The 15,636-nt window shown below is 36.0% G+C and overlaps 1 protein-coding gene across 4 annotated transcripts; it reads left to right on the top strand.

Moving 5' to 3' along the window:
* The first annotated feature begins 12,985 nt into the window (after positions 1–12,985).
* Positions 12,986–15,632, top strand: LOC148850063 (protein SOB FIVE-LIKE 5-like). Of its 4 annotated transcripts, none has more exons than XM_088942505.1 (4): positions 12,986–13,930; positions 14,128–14,211; positions 14,357–14,420; positions 14,558–14,864. In XM_088942505.1, the coding sequence occupies exons 1-4, from the start codon at positions 13,520–13,522 to the stop codon at positions 14,575–14,577; spliced, it is 579 nt and encodes a 192-aa protein (XP_088798631.1). In that variant the 5' UTR covers positions 12,986–13,519; the 3' UTR covers positions 14,578–14,864. The 4 variants fall into 4 exon arrangements, with proteins under 4 accessions (XP_088798631.1, XP_088798630.1, XP_088798629.1 ...); XM_088942504.1 differs by having other exon boundaries at positions 12,993–13,930; positions 14,339–14,420; XM_088942503.1 differs by lacking the exon at positions 14,558–14,864 and adding an exon at positions 15,330–15,632 and having other exon boundaries at positions 13,080–13,930.
* The last annotated feature ends 4 nt before the right edge of the window (positions 15,633–15,636 follow it).

Raw genomic sequence — 15,636 nt, 5'->3', positions numbered from 1 at the left:
ACGTCATATTTTATTGTTTTATTTAATAAAAAAAATAAGAGAGACAGAAAGTTGAGGGATGGCCTTCCATTCAAAATTCCTTAACAACTATCCCTCAATTTTCTGTTTCTCTCCAATTTTTTTTATTACCAAACATAACTTAAGTCTAGATTGTTAGCAGGGGATCTAGTCTGTGTTTGGCATATGCTTTCAAGGAATTAATTCTGATGAATTTTGTAATTCTGTGAATCTTTTGATTTGGGATGTGTACGAAAAAATGCTAGAATGAATTCCTTTTGGTCACAATAGCATTGGAATTGGAATTGGAATCGGAATTGCAATTGGATATTCCGTTTAGACAGGAATCAACAATTGTTGTTTCGTTCATTTGGAATTGGAATTAGAATCAACAAAAAAATTCAATTGTATATTATTTATTAACATTTTTTATTTTGTTACTACTTTATTATTTTTGTTATGTTATTATTTTATTAGCACATTATTACGAATATTTTATTACAAGTTTACTAGTAATTTACTGTTTTATTGATAGTTATTAGTATTTTTAGTATTATTTCACTATTAATATACTAATATTATATTATTTTCTTATTAGTTTATTAATATTCCTTACTTTTTTATTTTAATATAATTCTTAATATTTAATTATTTTATTATTAATATTTATTATTATTATCATTATTATTACTAGTTTTATTTAATTACTAATTAATAGCATATCTTTGTTTGTTATTATTAATACTATTATTTTATTACTATTTTATTAATATTTTTATTATTATTTACTTATTAATATATTATTTTTTATTGTTAATTTAATAATATTTTATTAATATTTGGATAGTTTTCTATCAGAATTTCTTTATTAATATTTCAATTCCCATTCCACCAAGCATGGTTTTCAAAATCGGACCAGACTGGATGGTCGGACCAAAAAAACCAGTAACTGGTCACCTATTTAGTTTCGTTTTACCCCAAAACCGTCTTTTGGCCAAAAACCGTTGATTTGGTAAGCAAACCACTGATCCGGGCAGTCGAACCATCCAGTGGTTTTTGGTTGTTTTTAAATTTTTTATTTTTTGTTAAAATAGGTCACTCGTTCGATTTGAATGATCAGACCATTTGACCCGGGAATCATGCCCCTGAGCGGTTTGTTGTCCGATTTAATTTTAAAAAAGCTTCCCACCAAGAATGGGAATTGAAATCCTATTCCAACCAAATAAACGGTTGGAATTTTTTTTCGGGGGGGGGGGGGGGGCAGAGGGGGAAGAGGTAAAAAATTTTAACTTCAATGTAGAATCGTTTTTTGGGTTCACAAGTCATTATTTTCTTTAGAGCCGAATCTTAACCAAATATAACCCCAATTGCCAGACTTATAATAGTTCCTTAGGTATACCAAGTGTGTGACAGGTATAACATGACAGTGGCACCACCCAACTGGCCAACTGTTTCCATCTAAGCTACGTTTCATGCCAAGAAAAGCAAAGCAGACCCAATCACAGCTAATATCATGTGGCTACTTAATAGTGTATTAAATAAACATACACCTTTGCAAATGAATATATTCAGAGAGAAATGCTATTCTACCAAAACCAATTAATATTATTGTCACGATTTTGGTTGAAATTCGATATCATTAATTCAAAAACTGAGATCGAATTATCAAGGTTTTCTTCTTTACATAGAAAATTGTTGAGTGAGTTAGGACCGTTTTTTCATTTTATAATACAAAAATTAAAATGAAAAACTAACCCAAATAAAAGGTTATTGGATCTGGAAAAGGCTCTGGTTGAGCTCTCGAGAAGGTTCTGAACTTTTTTTTTTTTTTCTAACGGAAAAAAAAAATATATATATATATATATATATATATATATATATATATATATGAAAAACCAAAGGAAGTATGACTTCAGCGAATACTATCCAAACATGCCATTAATGCACGCATGGCGACAAGCAAGCCCATGTTAGGCCCACTAGCGTGACCATCTAGTGAAGAAGAAGTCCAAATGGTCCATAAATCTTCGATATCATGCATATGACTGGGGCCCCCATAGTGGGCCCACAAATTCCTCTTGCATCCTTTATTCTAGTCCGGATCAGTTGCATTTTCTTTCTGTACTTGGTACTTTAACTGCAAGCAATCAGTGAGAATTCAGTTAGACACGTGTAATAGAACACCCGTCGCACACTGATTGGTGATTGCTCAGTGCAGTAAGCTAGCGTAAAAAAGAAGTGCAGCAGATGGGGTAAACTGCAGCTCCAAATCCTTTGCCCAGGTTACCAAATAAGCCCTCGCATCATTCGGTGGACAAATATCCAGCATTGTGTTAAAGTTGGAATTTTCTTCAGGATGACGTGGCAAGTGTCCTTACTGTAACGTGAACTTATTTTTTTTTCCTCTGTGAACTCAGCATGGCTGAAGACCTTGTTGATGTGGACAGACCAAAATCTGTCTTCTTTCCCATGTCTCCATGCTTTTATAAAGTGATGTTTAAGTTTCACTGAAACATTTACAGCGTGGATTGTTTTGATTGGTCTGCAGCTTCATTCAGCAGAGAGCCCACAACATTGCTGCAGAGTGCAGAGTGAATTCCTTAGGTAAACCTTATTTCTGGATGGAAACACATGTATTAGGCTGACCTTCTTAAAGGAACAAACACTACAAAACGAAATAGCTGGTTGAATATTTTCACGCACCAAAATGTGTTGCTCCAACTCCCAGGAATTCCAACTACAATAAAGAATAATTCTTAATTTTTTTTATTCGTTGTATAGGATGAAGATATCATTACAAAAATAAAAGCAAAGGAGTAACCAGCAAAACGACGATGGAGGAGGTGAATCAAGTTTGCATCTGCTACTCACTCAGCTTCCAACGACACATCTCAATTACAACCTCACAAGTCATCAATGATCACATCCACATTTATACAAGCAAAAATGTTTGCTGTAGCTGGCCAAAGATCATGTTGAATGTTTTGTGGCTAGCGTCGTCTAGTTTAGCAGATCCGGCCAGCGTACGACTCAACCGACTCCCCGTTTACACAAGCTTTGGCTGGAGAAATGGTGAGCGACAGAGTTTTCAAGAATTCGGGCCTAACTTTCCACTGTATTGGTTTCGGGTTTTGGATCAGGCGTATTTAAATTTTGATAAAAGTCAAACTCGAGCCCAGCCTATATGAACAGGTTTAATTACAATACATTGCTGGACATGTGATGAATGCAACGCATATGAGGAACATTAAAAGAAGTATTTCACACTTGTTTCTTTCTTAGGCTGTATTTACCGAAGAGTGTAAATGCGGATTCAGTGTATATACACATTCTGGTTATGTATGAATTCCAAAAGATGTCTGATGTCTCCATTCAAATGAGAATTAAAGTTTGCATCCAAAATACGGATACAAATATTTGCACTCAAGTTATTCAATGTAAAAAAGGTGATTTCTAATCTAGGGATTCGTGTTTATACCAATCACAATTAAATATAATTTGTTAATAATACAAAATTATCAATACAAATATATTTGTATTGTAACAACCATTTCTGTATTTTGCATGTTTAAAAAAAATCTACATTTGCATTGTTTTTTCCAAATAGAGCCTTAAATTCTTCGCTTGTATACATTTACATTTGACTGTTGCATTCATTCATAGGACGTGGTTTGATTCAAAATATATGATTCGAACCAGACCATGATGGGACCCAGTAGATTCAGTAACACCATACCTCTAGGACGTAACACACAATATTGTACAACCCCCCTTTGTTGAAAAACAGTGAGGTGCCCTCTTATATTGCTTTAATTTAATCTTGAAAAGTAAATGAGAAATGGAATTTTTATAAGGTACTTTGAAAGAAATTTCCATAAATTTCCTTATTCTTTTTATAAATAAAAGACAGTAAAAATGACTCAAGTTTTTTATGTTCTGTCTGAAACATTTTAGGTTGATCAATACAAATCGATAAGAGATATATGTTGTTACATTACATACATGTGAGAGTTACCTCAGCCAAAACGGCTAAATGGAGCAAGAAATGTTAATCGGACATTTCTTCTACAAACAACCTCCCACGCATGCACTGTTAAGACATGTCTATTTCAATTATAAACAGGCTCAAATGTGAAATTTATGCCATTTTGTTTTGATCAACCCCAAAAGTTTCAAATAGAAACTATAAACAAATATACACAATTTCATATTATGTAAACCATGTGAATCCTACATTATTTATTCAATTTGGATGAACTGAAGACAGAATCATGTACACCGGGTTGAGCTATCTATAGGAGTGAACACATTAGTGTTCAATACAGGTAGATCCATCGTAAACACTAGTGTATTCACTTAGGTAATCTAACCCGGTGTGCATGAAAAAAATGATTTAAATCCAGGCTCCCATTTATCATCCATTGGTGATTGGCCTATATAACTAAACTACTCAAAATTTGTGTTTGTTTCTTCAAATAACACGTCAGGGTAGGCAGAAATAATGACCTTTTCAAAACCCCAACCCTCTTTTTGTTTGCGGTGCAATTCCATTTGCAAATGTAAAGCCCGCATTATTCTTCACTTCATCGGGTATGCAAGGTGCAAACAAACAAGACAAAGCAATAACAAGTGAAACAAAACAAAGCAGAATGCATTCAAATCACAAGAATTTCTACTGGGAAAAACATGAGAAATACATTATATGGATTATAAGATTTGGGCTAAAATATCTATCTATTCCAAATATCTCATATAAAGTGTCAGTATATTTTTCCGAAACCGACCGTTTTAGAAACCGGCATTTAAACATGTGGATGGCCCACATCATGCTAAATCTACGATGGTGGAAGAATGGGATAAGTTCGATCTGACTTTGAGGTGGACAGGTGAATCGAAATCGAGTAGTGAGTGTCCGTTTAAATCCAACATCCTGAAATGGGCCCAACTTTGGAGCCAAAAACCATGACCCGTCAATTCATCTATCAAAAGTTAAAAAAACTATTCAATCAATCAATCAACCTCGACTAGTAAATCTCTTGTAGCCACTGGATCGAATCGATGATCTTCCTGGTCCCTGATGCTTCCTTCGCGTTTCAAAGCATGAAGAGCCAAAAATAGATACACGATGAAAAAAAAGGCGGCAACTCGCCCCCTGATTTGACAAGACCTTTCCTCCCAGGATCCAACTGGATTGAAACGGACCGGACCGGACCGGATCGGATTCGAAGTGTATATCCATTTCGATCCCATAAGAATGGGACAGACTCCAAAAAAGCTGCTTGATTTCAAGTTTTGAACCCAAATTTCAAAGTCGATGAAATTCAGAAGTTTGTGGGCCAGAAGGGGCCGGGCCTGGGCCAACCGACATGCAAGGGCCACGGTTGGACAGAAAATCCAGGTCCACACCCAGAAATGATCACCCTTCGTAATATCCAGCTAAGCATAGCGATATGGTTACAAACACGGTATCCTCCAAAGATTGACACTGTGGACGAAAATAGAATTGATTGCTACTCCAAAAGGTCCAAGAAATGTAGGCCATGCAAAGGCACCACAGATCGTGGATGGCGGATACTCTATGGCATAAAATTAAGCGATCTCACTTCTTCAGCCAGAGGATGAGGTCTAAATCTAATCACCTTTGATTGATCGTGTGCAACGCACTGATATTATTAATTAAGGCTATAAGATCATCTGATACCTCACAGATGGCAAGATAGAGAGAGAGTAGAGAGTATTTTGGAAGGCAAAACCGCAAAAGGCCATACAGCAGGAGTCCGGATCACTTGCCAATAAAACACGTTCCAACCCCTCTATCAATATGATCTCACACCGCACATCTCTTATATGTGGGGCCTCACTTTTATGGTGGGTCTCAATCTTATGGTAAGGTATGTGGTGTTAGATCAAGTTGGTAGAGGGTTAGAATGTGCTTTATTGGTAGAAGATCTCAACCAAGGTTTTAAATATCGATCATCCAATATGTCGGTAGGGGAGTATTGGTACTTTTCTTTTTTTCTTTTTCAAATCTGATTCACGGGACCGGTTTAAGGCTCCTCCACCCCTTGAATCGATCAAAACCCTGATACACTCTCTATAGGGGCATATCAAGGTACTCCCGATACGATACATATTAACTGATACGAGCCGATTTTTTGAACCTTGATCTCGATTTCACACAGCAATGCATTAGAGGCCGAATTCATTAAGAAATCTGCTCGGAATTACAATCTTGTGTCAAAGTTTCAATCAATAAAAATAAAAGGAGGAGAATAACAAATGTGCAAATAAATGGGAAATAGTAAGAGCATGTTTGGCCAACTTATGAACTGCCTTGTTACAAGTACGAGACTCAATAAACCGATCAGTGAGGGATCCTTGACATAATGAGTTTGCAATCCTAAACAGTAGTTCTGATTCGCCATGAAAGGGATGAAACCAGCTTCCAACAAACTCGAAATAATTGTGTGAGAATCACCCTCAAGAATAAATGAGGGCACACCAAGATCCAAATTTACATTCCAAGCGTGCACATTTTATAAATAAAATGATAACGTTGATAGTAGTGTAAGAGAAAGAAAAAGGAGTGAAAGAGAGGGGTGGTGTTGTGGTAGCCACCAATTAATAGAGTCATTTACTTCATATGCCCTCTGTAATTTCATGTATTTATTAAGACCTATTCTCTAGCTTCCATTTTACTAAAATACCCCTATATGTTGTAATCATTTTATTTGATTGATCTTTCACCATGAACCATTTGTATTTCCATTTTTTTATATATAAATGGACATATAATCTCTTTAAACAGTGGAAAATGTGAAAGGGCAAGAATCTCAATCTAGGATTTTTTTTTTATTTAAAAAATACCCCTAATAGTTTTTACATCATGTACAAAGTTCAAAGTATCGATACACATGAACATGTATATCCAGTATTTTGAAATGTTGACAGTATCAAAATCTATTTTTTCTTCTTATTTTTCACTTTCAAATTTTATCAAAGAACTGGTGTTTATTTTTATTTACCATCTAAAAATGAAAATTTTTGGAAAAGCCTTAAAAGATACATATTACCAACCTCTTGATGCAACATGATATATCTGATACAAGGTGCAGTGTATCAAAATTTTGAACATTGATCATGTATACTCCACATCTTCTCCAAACCAACTCATAATTTGTTGGGGTGGGGGTCGTTTCCTAGAAAGTCAACATGAGAATTACTAGGGGTGCTTTTGAAATTAAAAACCCTAAACCCATACCGTTTCACATATTTTACTTGTTTGAACTTTTAAAAAGTCACAATGTCAATAATGATTCCCAAACAGAAATACAAAAAGGTTCCTAATCCTAATAGAAGGTTGATTAAGTAAAACTATTGAGGTTTATCATTTTCAACCTGGCCTAGAAGAGTCCAGGCTTGAGCCTAGGTTTTAAGTTAAAGTCTAGCCTGACCTACTTGAACCATCATCATGGGTTCAAAACCTGGCTTGGCTCAGCCCATAGTCACATATGGAGGCTTTGTTCACTTTTTGGTAAGTTATTTATCCGAAAAAACTTGTCCAGGTAAGTATATTTACCCATATTCTTTTATTTTGCACTTAAAAAAGGCAATGGCCGTTTTAGAATCCATTATTAAAAAGGGTATTTTTGTCCCATTCAAGTGTCTGCAACTTTTCCAGATGAAAAAATTATTTATCCATTTAAGATACTTAGAAAAATAAATTTAAATAATTTTTTTCTAATCCCCACATAAATAAAAAAAGAAAACAGAAAATTTTTAATCTGAATCAAAATCCCATTAATCAACTTCATCTCAAAATCCAAAGAAAAAAAAAAAACTCCCCCTCTATAACCGTATAAACTGTAGGAAATGTTTTAATAAAATACAAAGTAGAGGATATATTTTGCAAGCGAATGTAAGCGTGAAAGCATGCAGAGACAAAAAAAAAAAAAAGTAATTAGTCAACCCCACACACGAGTCTCCTTACCGTCCAAAAAAAAGTATCGATATTCAATTCCCCCTTTTAATAAAACAGAAACCCGTCTCACTCACAAGTTGCAACTTTCAAAACCTCCAATCTCCCTTATCATAAATCACATGGGTGTCCTCCCATTCCATCCCATAAATAAACGAGAGAGAGAGAGAGAGAGGGAGAGCGTGGGGAGAAGAATTTATATTAATGTAATGGTGGTATCTGAGAACATGTTAGTACTTAGTAATAGTGGAGCGAGTCCAAGCGTCCAATTAATCCTAGTGCGAGGTCAACAACCCTCCCCAGCTTGTTTGTCTCCATCGGTGGGTTCAGTCCCCACAACCACGACACGCTACGGAGTACGGAAACACGAGCTAAGACTTGGGGAAAGTTACCACCAAGATATATTAGTATATTACCAGACTGCACAAAGCATGGGCCTGAAGCCCCTCCACCAATGACTCCTGCCCCTGCGCTATGCACCTTGATTAATTGCATCATATCCCTATTTATTTATTTTTTCTTTGAATTCGATAATATTTATATATGCATCCTTAATAATTTCACCCTGATCTTTTTTCCAATGTTAGGTTGCCGATTTTATTTTACGTCAACGCTGGAACAAATTAACTAATACACCAACGAATTAGCCCTCGTTAGGTTATATCATATCCCCATTTATTTGTTCACTTGTAATATACAATCATCCTATCAATTTGGCCAATTGGACTCTTTCCAAATGGAAAATGTCATTTTAGTAGAAATGAAAATGAGATTTCAGTTTTATCCAACCCACCAAACAGTTGGTTCTGATTTCAGATCCTTATTCGTATGAATCAAACATGTTCATAGATTTTTTTCTTTTTTTCACCAAATCCCCAATCTTCAAAAAAAAGAAAGAAAAAACAATGCTAGTTCAGTTAACTGGGAGGTGCTTGAATCAAATGTTTTTTGTCCTGTAGTTTAATCATTTTCGTCTATGCCCATGTCATATCTCACTATCTTGAGATCATAGATGCGTTAATTTCTGAAATTTTGGGCAGGTATTTTAATTATCTTAATATCTGATATAATCTTTGAATTGTCAAAATATCAGATTAAAATAATAAAAGTACCAAAGGAAACAAACTTTGAATCGATATGTTGGTTTTTCATATTAAGTGTATTGACACCTTAAACTTTATCTATACCTATATACTGTATAAGGTTAATATTTGTTTTTAGTTTTATTATAAGCAATATAAGTTGAATCATGATATTTTACTAGCATTATATCATATGAGACACTCGAATGATAATTATTTCATGTGTGGTATAATCAAATCCAGAGAATAAGCTTCAAATCAAGAGGTTTTGATTTGCCACATAGGAATTTCTCAACATCAATGATCCAAGCCTCCAACCTGTTTGATTCACGGACTCAGCACGCGCAGCTGACCCAGTAAGTAATTACCGAAATCTTTTCAATCTCTAACAGGATCCTCGGGATATGCACCACATGGCAAGTAGTGGGTCCCACGTCATAACAACTTTTCACTAGGGTCCTATTGCCGAAGTTGTGAAGTATCATTCCTACGTTAGGAAATCGTTAAAATCATATTTGATCTGAAATCTTTCGTCAATAGAAATCATAGAATGCTTTATTAGATCACGCCAACCGTCCAATTAATGGCACTTTTTTTTGTTTTATGTATTCTCTTGTACCTTTGCATTGCAGTCCATTCAAACGTATTCAGTCGATTAGATGGCTTTGGGCTAAGCCCTAAAGCCAATACAATCTTCCTCTTCTTATTGGGCCCATAGCTTGAATAAATTGAGGCTTGTACGACACAGCCAAACATGCGCAATTTGTGTATGCGTATCGCGAAAACGAAAAGGAAAGAACTGGGATCTTGCCTAAGCGTAAATAAATGTGGACTTTGAAAGGGGATATCGAAGGGTCTGTTTGGTTTGTATGAATAGAAATTTGGAATCAGAATTAGAATGACTTATTTCAATTCTGATAATTTGATTGGGTGAGACAGAGTTTTAATTTCTATTCTTAGTGGAATGACATTTTCTTCTTTGAAGGAATGGTCATTGATTCTGATTTTAGGGGTTTTTAGATTCCAATTCTAACCGCGAACCAAATGATGAAATACAGTCATTAGGATGAATGTTCTACTTTTGAATCGAATCCATTCTTAAGTTTGAAATTATTTAATTAATTTCGGTACCTATTTTATCAGTTATCAAATGCCTCTTAACAATTAAGTGTGTAGTCAAACTTGTGGAGTGAGCTTGATTTAACTTTAAAATAAAGAGTTATATATATATATATATATATTTGGAAGGAATAGAAGGAGGTTATGCAAGTTATTTGGAAGGGGGGAAGGGGTTTCCGGTTTGAATATTTGTGAACAGATTTTGGGATCGTGGTAGTTGAGATGACACCCCAAAGTGGGTCTGCATGTTTCTTGGCATATTGCCTACTTTGGTACAAAGGTCGTCCTCCACATCCCACAAAAATGACCGACTTTCCTTACTCTAAGCATGTAGAAGTAGAAGTAATTAATCACTTCTCTTGGCAGCATTTTAAGGGATTATGATTTATGAGGCCCCAGTCCTTCTCTCTCTCCACCCATTCTCCCTGTGCTTGTTTCAACCCACAAGCTCATACCGTGAACCCAAACTAATGGCTAATTCCAATGGGTCGTTTCAGCTCAAATTGTAGTCATTTTGATAGCTAGAAGAAGAGAGGTCTTCTCGAGGAAAAATCCTGAATGATTTTTTCATTTGGCTGCGTTGTTTTTGGTGTAAAAGAACATTGATCGGTTTAAATAGTGAATCGTTGTAAAGTGAAAATAGTATATATTTCAGTGCGTGGAAAAAAGAAATATATTGATAAAATTAATGTTATCTTTACATCAATTGCCGTGAGTGGAGTTTTCATCGATTTTAAATGTAAAACTTACATTGAAAATGAATGTGAGTAAAATGAAATTAGGGTATAAAATTTATCCCAATTCTCATTTACACGGAAAACAAACACAGCCTTATGTGATGTTTATATAAAATACGTCTAGGGCCATTGCTTGGTGTATATGTATGATATGATGGGTAAAATCTCAGGATCACAAGCATGAAACTGTAGGCTAGCTCTGAATTCTGAAAGCAGTCACTTGTCAAAAATGCAGGTTCGAATCTGAACTCTGAAGGAAACCACTGTGCAGAAAAAATGAAAATGATAAAAGGCTAAGTCCTATCTATCCCACCCTTCCGCCCTCACCACTCGGGCCCTGGCCCCTGGGCAGCTAGGACCAGCATTGGGCAATGGCTTTTAATGCTGCCAAAAATCAAGTACTTCTACTCAAGGCAATTGGTCAATGCACAAGAAGCAGATAAACCCACATAAGCTTTTGTTGACCGAAATGTCGTTGCAGTTGTCCTCCCTACCCAATTAATTCATTTCCTTGGGTAAGGAAATGACTTCAAATGTGAAATTACTCAAATACAATTCATCTTCACTCCAGCGATGCTGGACTGTGTTCTGCCTCACACCAATCAAAAACATGGCCCCATGTTGCCTTGGTACCAGCTGGGCTAGAGCCTAGCCCGGTTGGTACAAACCTAGGTTCGAAATCTTCAGTGTTGTGCAGTTCATACAGTCAGGATCTGGATATTTTTCAATTAAAATAAGTTAAAGATTGAAACTCTGAACATTTAATATCTGGATATTTTTCAATTAAAATAAGTTAAAGATTGAAACTCTAAACATTTAATATCGTTAAGGGAATGCTCCAATAAATGGTGGATTATTGTGGAGGCAACAGAGATTAATTGAATGATGAACTAAGGCCAGATCAAGATCCTATTTGACAGACACAGCAGGTTTCAAATTGGCTATATCATTTGTCTACAATATGATAGAAATTGGGTAGCCCACCTAGTGAATAAGTCTAACTGATCCAGATAGGAAGCCTTTCCTTCTAAGAAGAACCAAATCAAAATATATAATTGGCTACTTTTTAAAGGAAAACAACAGTACTTGCTCTTTAGTAAATAATAGGAGAGATTACTGGTTTGAAGAAAAAGGTAGAGTAATCCTTACAAAACTTGTATAGGCTTTCCCTGCCTTTTCCTCCAAACTAAACATAGCCTTAGGGAACGTGGGCCAAAATTTTTCCTCTTAAATCTTATCCCACTAGGTCTTTGTATTCTACATCTGCATAACTACTTCTAAAGTGGTTTTAGACATCTAATGACCCTTCTCCTTATTGTTGACCAGAGTTCCATCACAAATGAAATGCTGTTTTCTTTCTTTATTTCTTTCTTTTTTTTATCTCTATTTTCCCTTAGTTTCTGTACTCTACAAAGCCAAAGTGCACTTTTTTCCTTTAATTTGTTTTTATCTCTATTTTCCCTTCTCAGGCGTGGAATTCAAAAAAAAAAAATCTTTTACCTTGAATTATTTTTAATTTCAATAAAATGTAAAAATCAAAGGCCAAATTTATTGCATTTTTGCAGAATCCGGAATTCTTCCTCTCTGCTGCAAAAATGGGCCCAGGGTCTCAAAAATCGATCCCTTCAATTCTGCCGCGAAACCCATTCTCGCCCTGATTCAAGGCTTCAAGCATAACCCAATACATTTTTCCAAGCATAAAAAGATAAATAATGCTAACTAGCCTTGGAACAGTTTTTTTTTTTATTGACTTCAACCCTAGAACAGTTTCAGTTATTTAACAACACTGTTTTGAAAATCATTGTTGTATGCAAGTGTTAGAACAAAGGCAGGCAGCTCTACAGACCACAGTCAGCATTATGGCATAGAAATTAAGAAGGAACCCTTTCTATTTTTGTGTAAAATAACATGACCCCACAACCATCTTAAAGGAAGCCAAGTTTTTGTTTAATCTAAATATTAAAACGATTCTGTTTTAAGTTTCAACGATGATGTTGAAGCAATGTGGAAAATGCAGTAATGAAAAAGAAAGGAGAAAAATGAAACTCAAATCAGGTCCGTGGCACCGTAACAAGGGACAAGAGAAGAGAGTGAGACCCATGTAATCCCCAGCTTTCCTGTTCACGGGATTTGAAATAATGGAGTTGTGCCTGCTTCTGCGTAGAGCGTACAACAGTGCCTAGCTGTATTGCATGTGACGCCGTTGTGGCTCCATCCTCCCCTCCCCTCCCCTCCCCTCCCCACCTCTTTCTCTCTCTCTCACACAATAAAACCAACCCCAAGTTACCCAACTGGCAAAATTTATGCATCCGTAGGTAGATAAAAAAAAAAAAACGGAGAGAAAATGAAGTAGGCGAACGAAGAATAGGGTCAGGACAAAAATAGTCTAAGATTTGGGTGCGATTCGATCGGTATTTTTCTCTCTATTCGTCTTCTACTCAGAGGGTCAGAGTCAGAGAGAGGAAGGAGAACAAGACACAGAGAAATAGTGTGAACTGAAAATCCAGTTCCATCTCTCTTCAATCTCATCTAATTCGGCTTTCTCGTGGATACACGAGCTAATAGAAGGAAACCCATTTGGGTGTTCTCTGAAGGAAAGGCTAAACATGAATGGTTTGGCTTCAGAGTGCAGTAGTGGGTGTGAATCTGGTTGGACTATGTATTTAGACCAGTCTCTTTCTGCTGATCCCTGTAAAAGAGGTTGCGAGTTTGGTGATGAAATTGCTTTCTTTGGTCAAGATTTTATGGAAAAAGAAGCAAAAGAGGAGGATGAAGAAGAGGATTTATCTATGGTTTCTGATGCATCTTCTGGGCCTCCACATTTCCAGGAAGATGAAGTCTACTGTGATGAAAATAGGTGTTTTTGTTCTGCTTCTTCGGATGCTGCATTAGTCAAGACGAGCGTAAAAAGAAGAAAAATAGACCAACGTGAACAGCGGCAGCACCAGCAGCAGCAGCAACAACACCCCTCATTTCTTGATGACACTGCTAGCTCTCCTCTCTTCGACTTCTCCAAGGCGAGTGTAGATCAAGAGTATTAATTAGAAGGAAAAGAAAAGGAAATAATGGTTAGAGGCATAGAAACATAGATTGCTTTTGCTCTGTCTACGCATCTTCCTCATTCGTTATATTTTATTCCCCCCTTTCTATTATTTTATCTGTTTGTTGTTGGGAATTATTTTTTTCTTAATGGACTCTTAACACGTCTCCGCAGAACAATTTTACTCTCTCCGATAACCAAGCTTCAATGGACAATCTCTGTGATTTCTCACAAGCTTTCTCTGCCACTCGTTTTGAGGTACGTAGCTTCCTCTTGGTCTGCATTTCTTGTATCTTCTCTCATTTTAATATCAGCTTCCTCCCTGTCTGGGTTCTTCTCTCTTCTTGTTATTCATACTTGCATCTTTTCCCCTGAGATGTAATAGGGTACGCCTGAATTTCAGAAGCAATTTGGTTTCTTACAGTCCTCTCAAGTCTCATCCTCGGAAAACTACTTCAGAAAAAATGGTAAGCTATTGGATCTTTTGCTAAAATTTGATCTTTTTTTCCCAGTAATGCAATAAAGTTCATTGATGCAATTTTAATTTCTTAATATGTTCCCTTCTCTCTCTCTCTCTCTCTCTCTCTCTCTCTCTCTGGAACAGGTTATTTGCAGAGAAGATAATGGTAATGAGATAGAGTGATATCTTCGACCTTGTTCTGCTATTGCTCAGAAAGAGACGGGAGTGTTCTAAAGGGAGAACGAACTAGATCTCAAAGGGATCTTGTTTCTTTTTTTACTTTTGTTTTACTTGCTTGCCTATGAATGCAGTAGGAAACAACCTGAACCTGAGAGAGAGAGAGCAAGAGAAGATAAATAAATTCCTTCTGTTTTTTTATTTCTTTAATTTAATTTCATGTCATGACTCATGAATGGTGGTTACTTATAATGAGACCTGTGGATCTTTTCTATATTCCTGCATGCATGTACAGCCCCTGATTAAAATGGTGTCCCATGCGCTGTGCCTGTGCATTTTATTTTGCTTTATTTCTTGCTACTCCTGTCTGTATATTTAAATCAACTGCCACACTCCAATTGCATTCATCAAAATATGTCCTTAATTCAATCTTTCAGACTTCTTATTAGAAGAAAAAAAGGGTCATTCTTTAATACAAAATTCAATGTTTCAGAAATTTCAGTCAATTTGGAACCTTGGTCCACGATAAAAATTTTCAAATTTTAGTTCAGTTTTTTCTCATCATTTTATTTAATACTATTATCCAAAATTTTAAGTGAAATAAATGGGTGACGTTCGAAACCATGCATAATTATACCACTTGAGTTAGTGGCGTGGTCCTACTGAAGAACAGGGTCAAGGGTGCCTTTCAGGCTCATAGTCATTTCTCCATTGATGGGCTAAGGATGTTTTTTTGCAGAGACATTGGCTATCGTCAACAGAGACCATGCTGAAAAGCCAATTAACTGGAAGACAATTTGAAGCCACACCCACACCTGGATAATCAGGCCTTTCTCTGAGGGTAATTTTTTGTAATCCATGCTCACTGCCTACAAAAGCACTGGGACAAAATTCTTCTTATGACAATGCAACCCATAACTCTCATTTTCCATCCAAAGGTGAAAGGACCACCATGATGGGGACTCACTGCTGTTACAGATCTGAATCATCTGATCCAAATACTAGTTTGCAATTATTAAGTCTGTTTTGGTGGGTTTTCCTCATAT

This window comes from Nelumbo lutea, chromosome 5 (genome assembly GCF_056320005.1).
Source record: "Nelumbo lutea isolate HS-2025 chromosome 5, American lotus-T2T, whole genome shotgun sequence".
Lineage (NCBI taxonomy): Eukaryota > Viridiplantae > Streptophyta > Magnoliopsida > Proteales > Nelumbonaceae > Nelumbo > Nelumbo lutea.
This window is presented reverse-complemented; position numbering and strand designations above follow the sequence as displayed.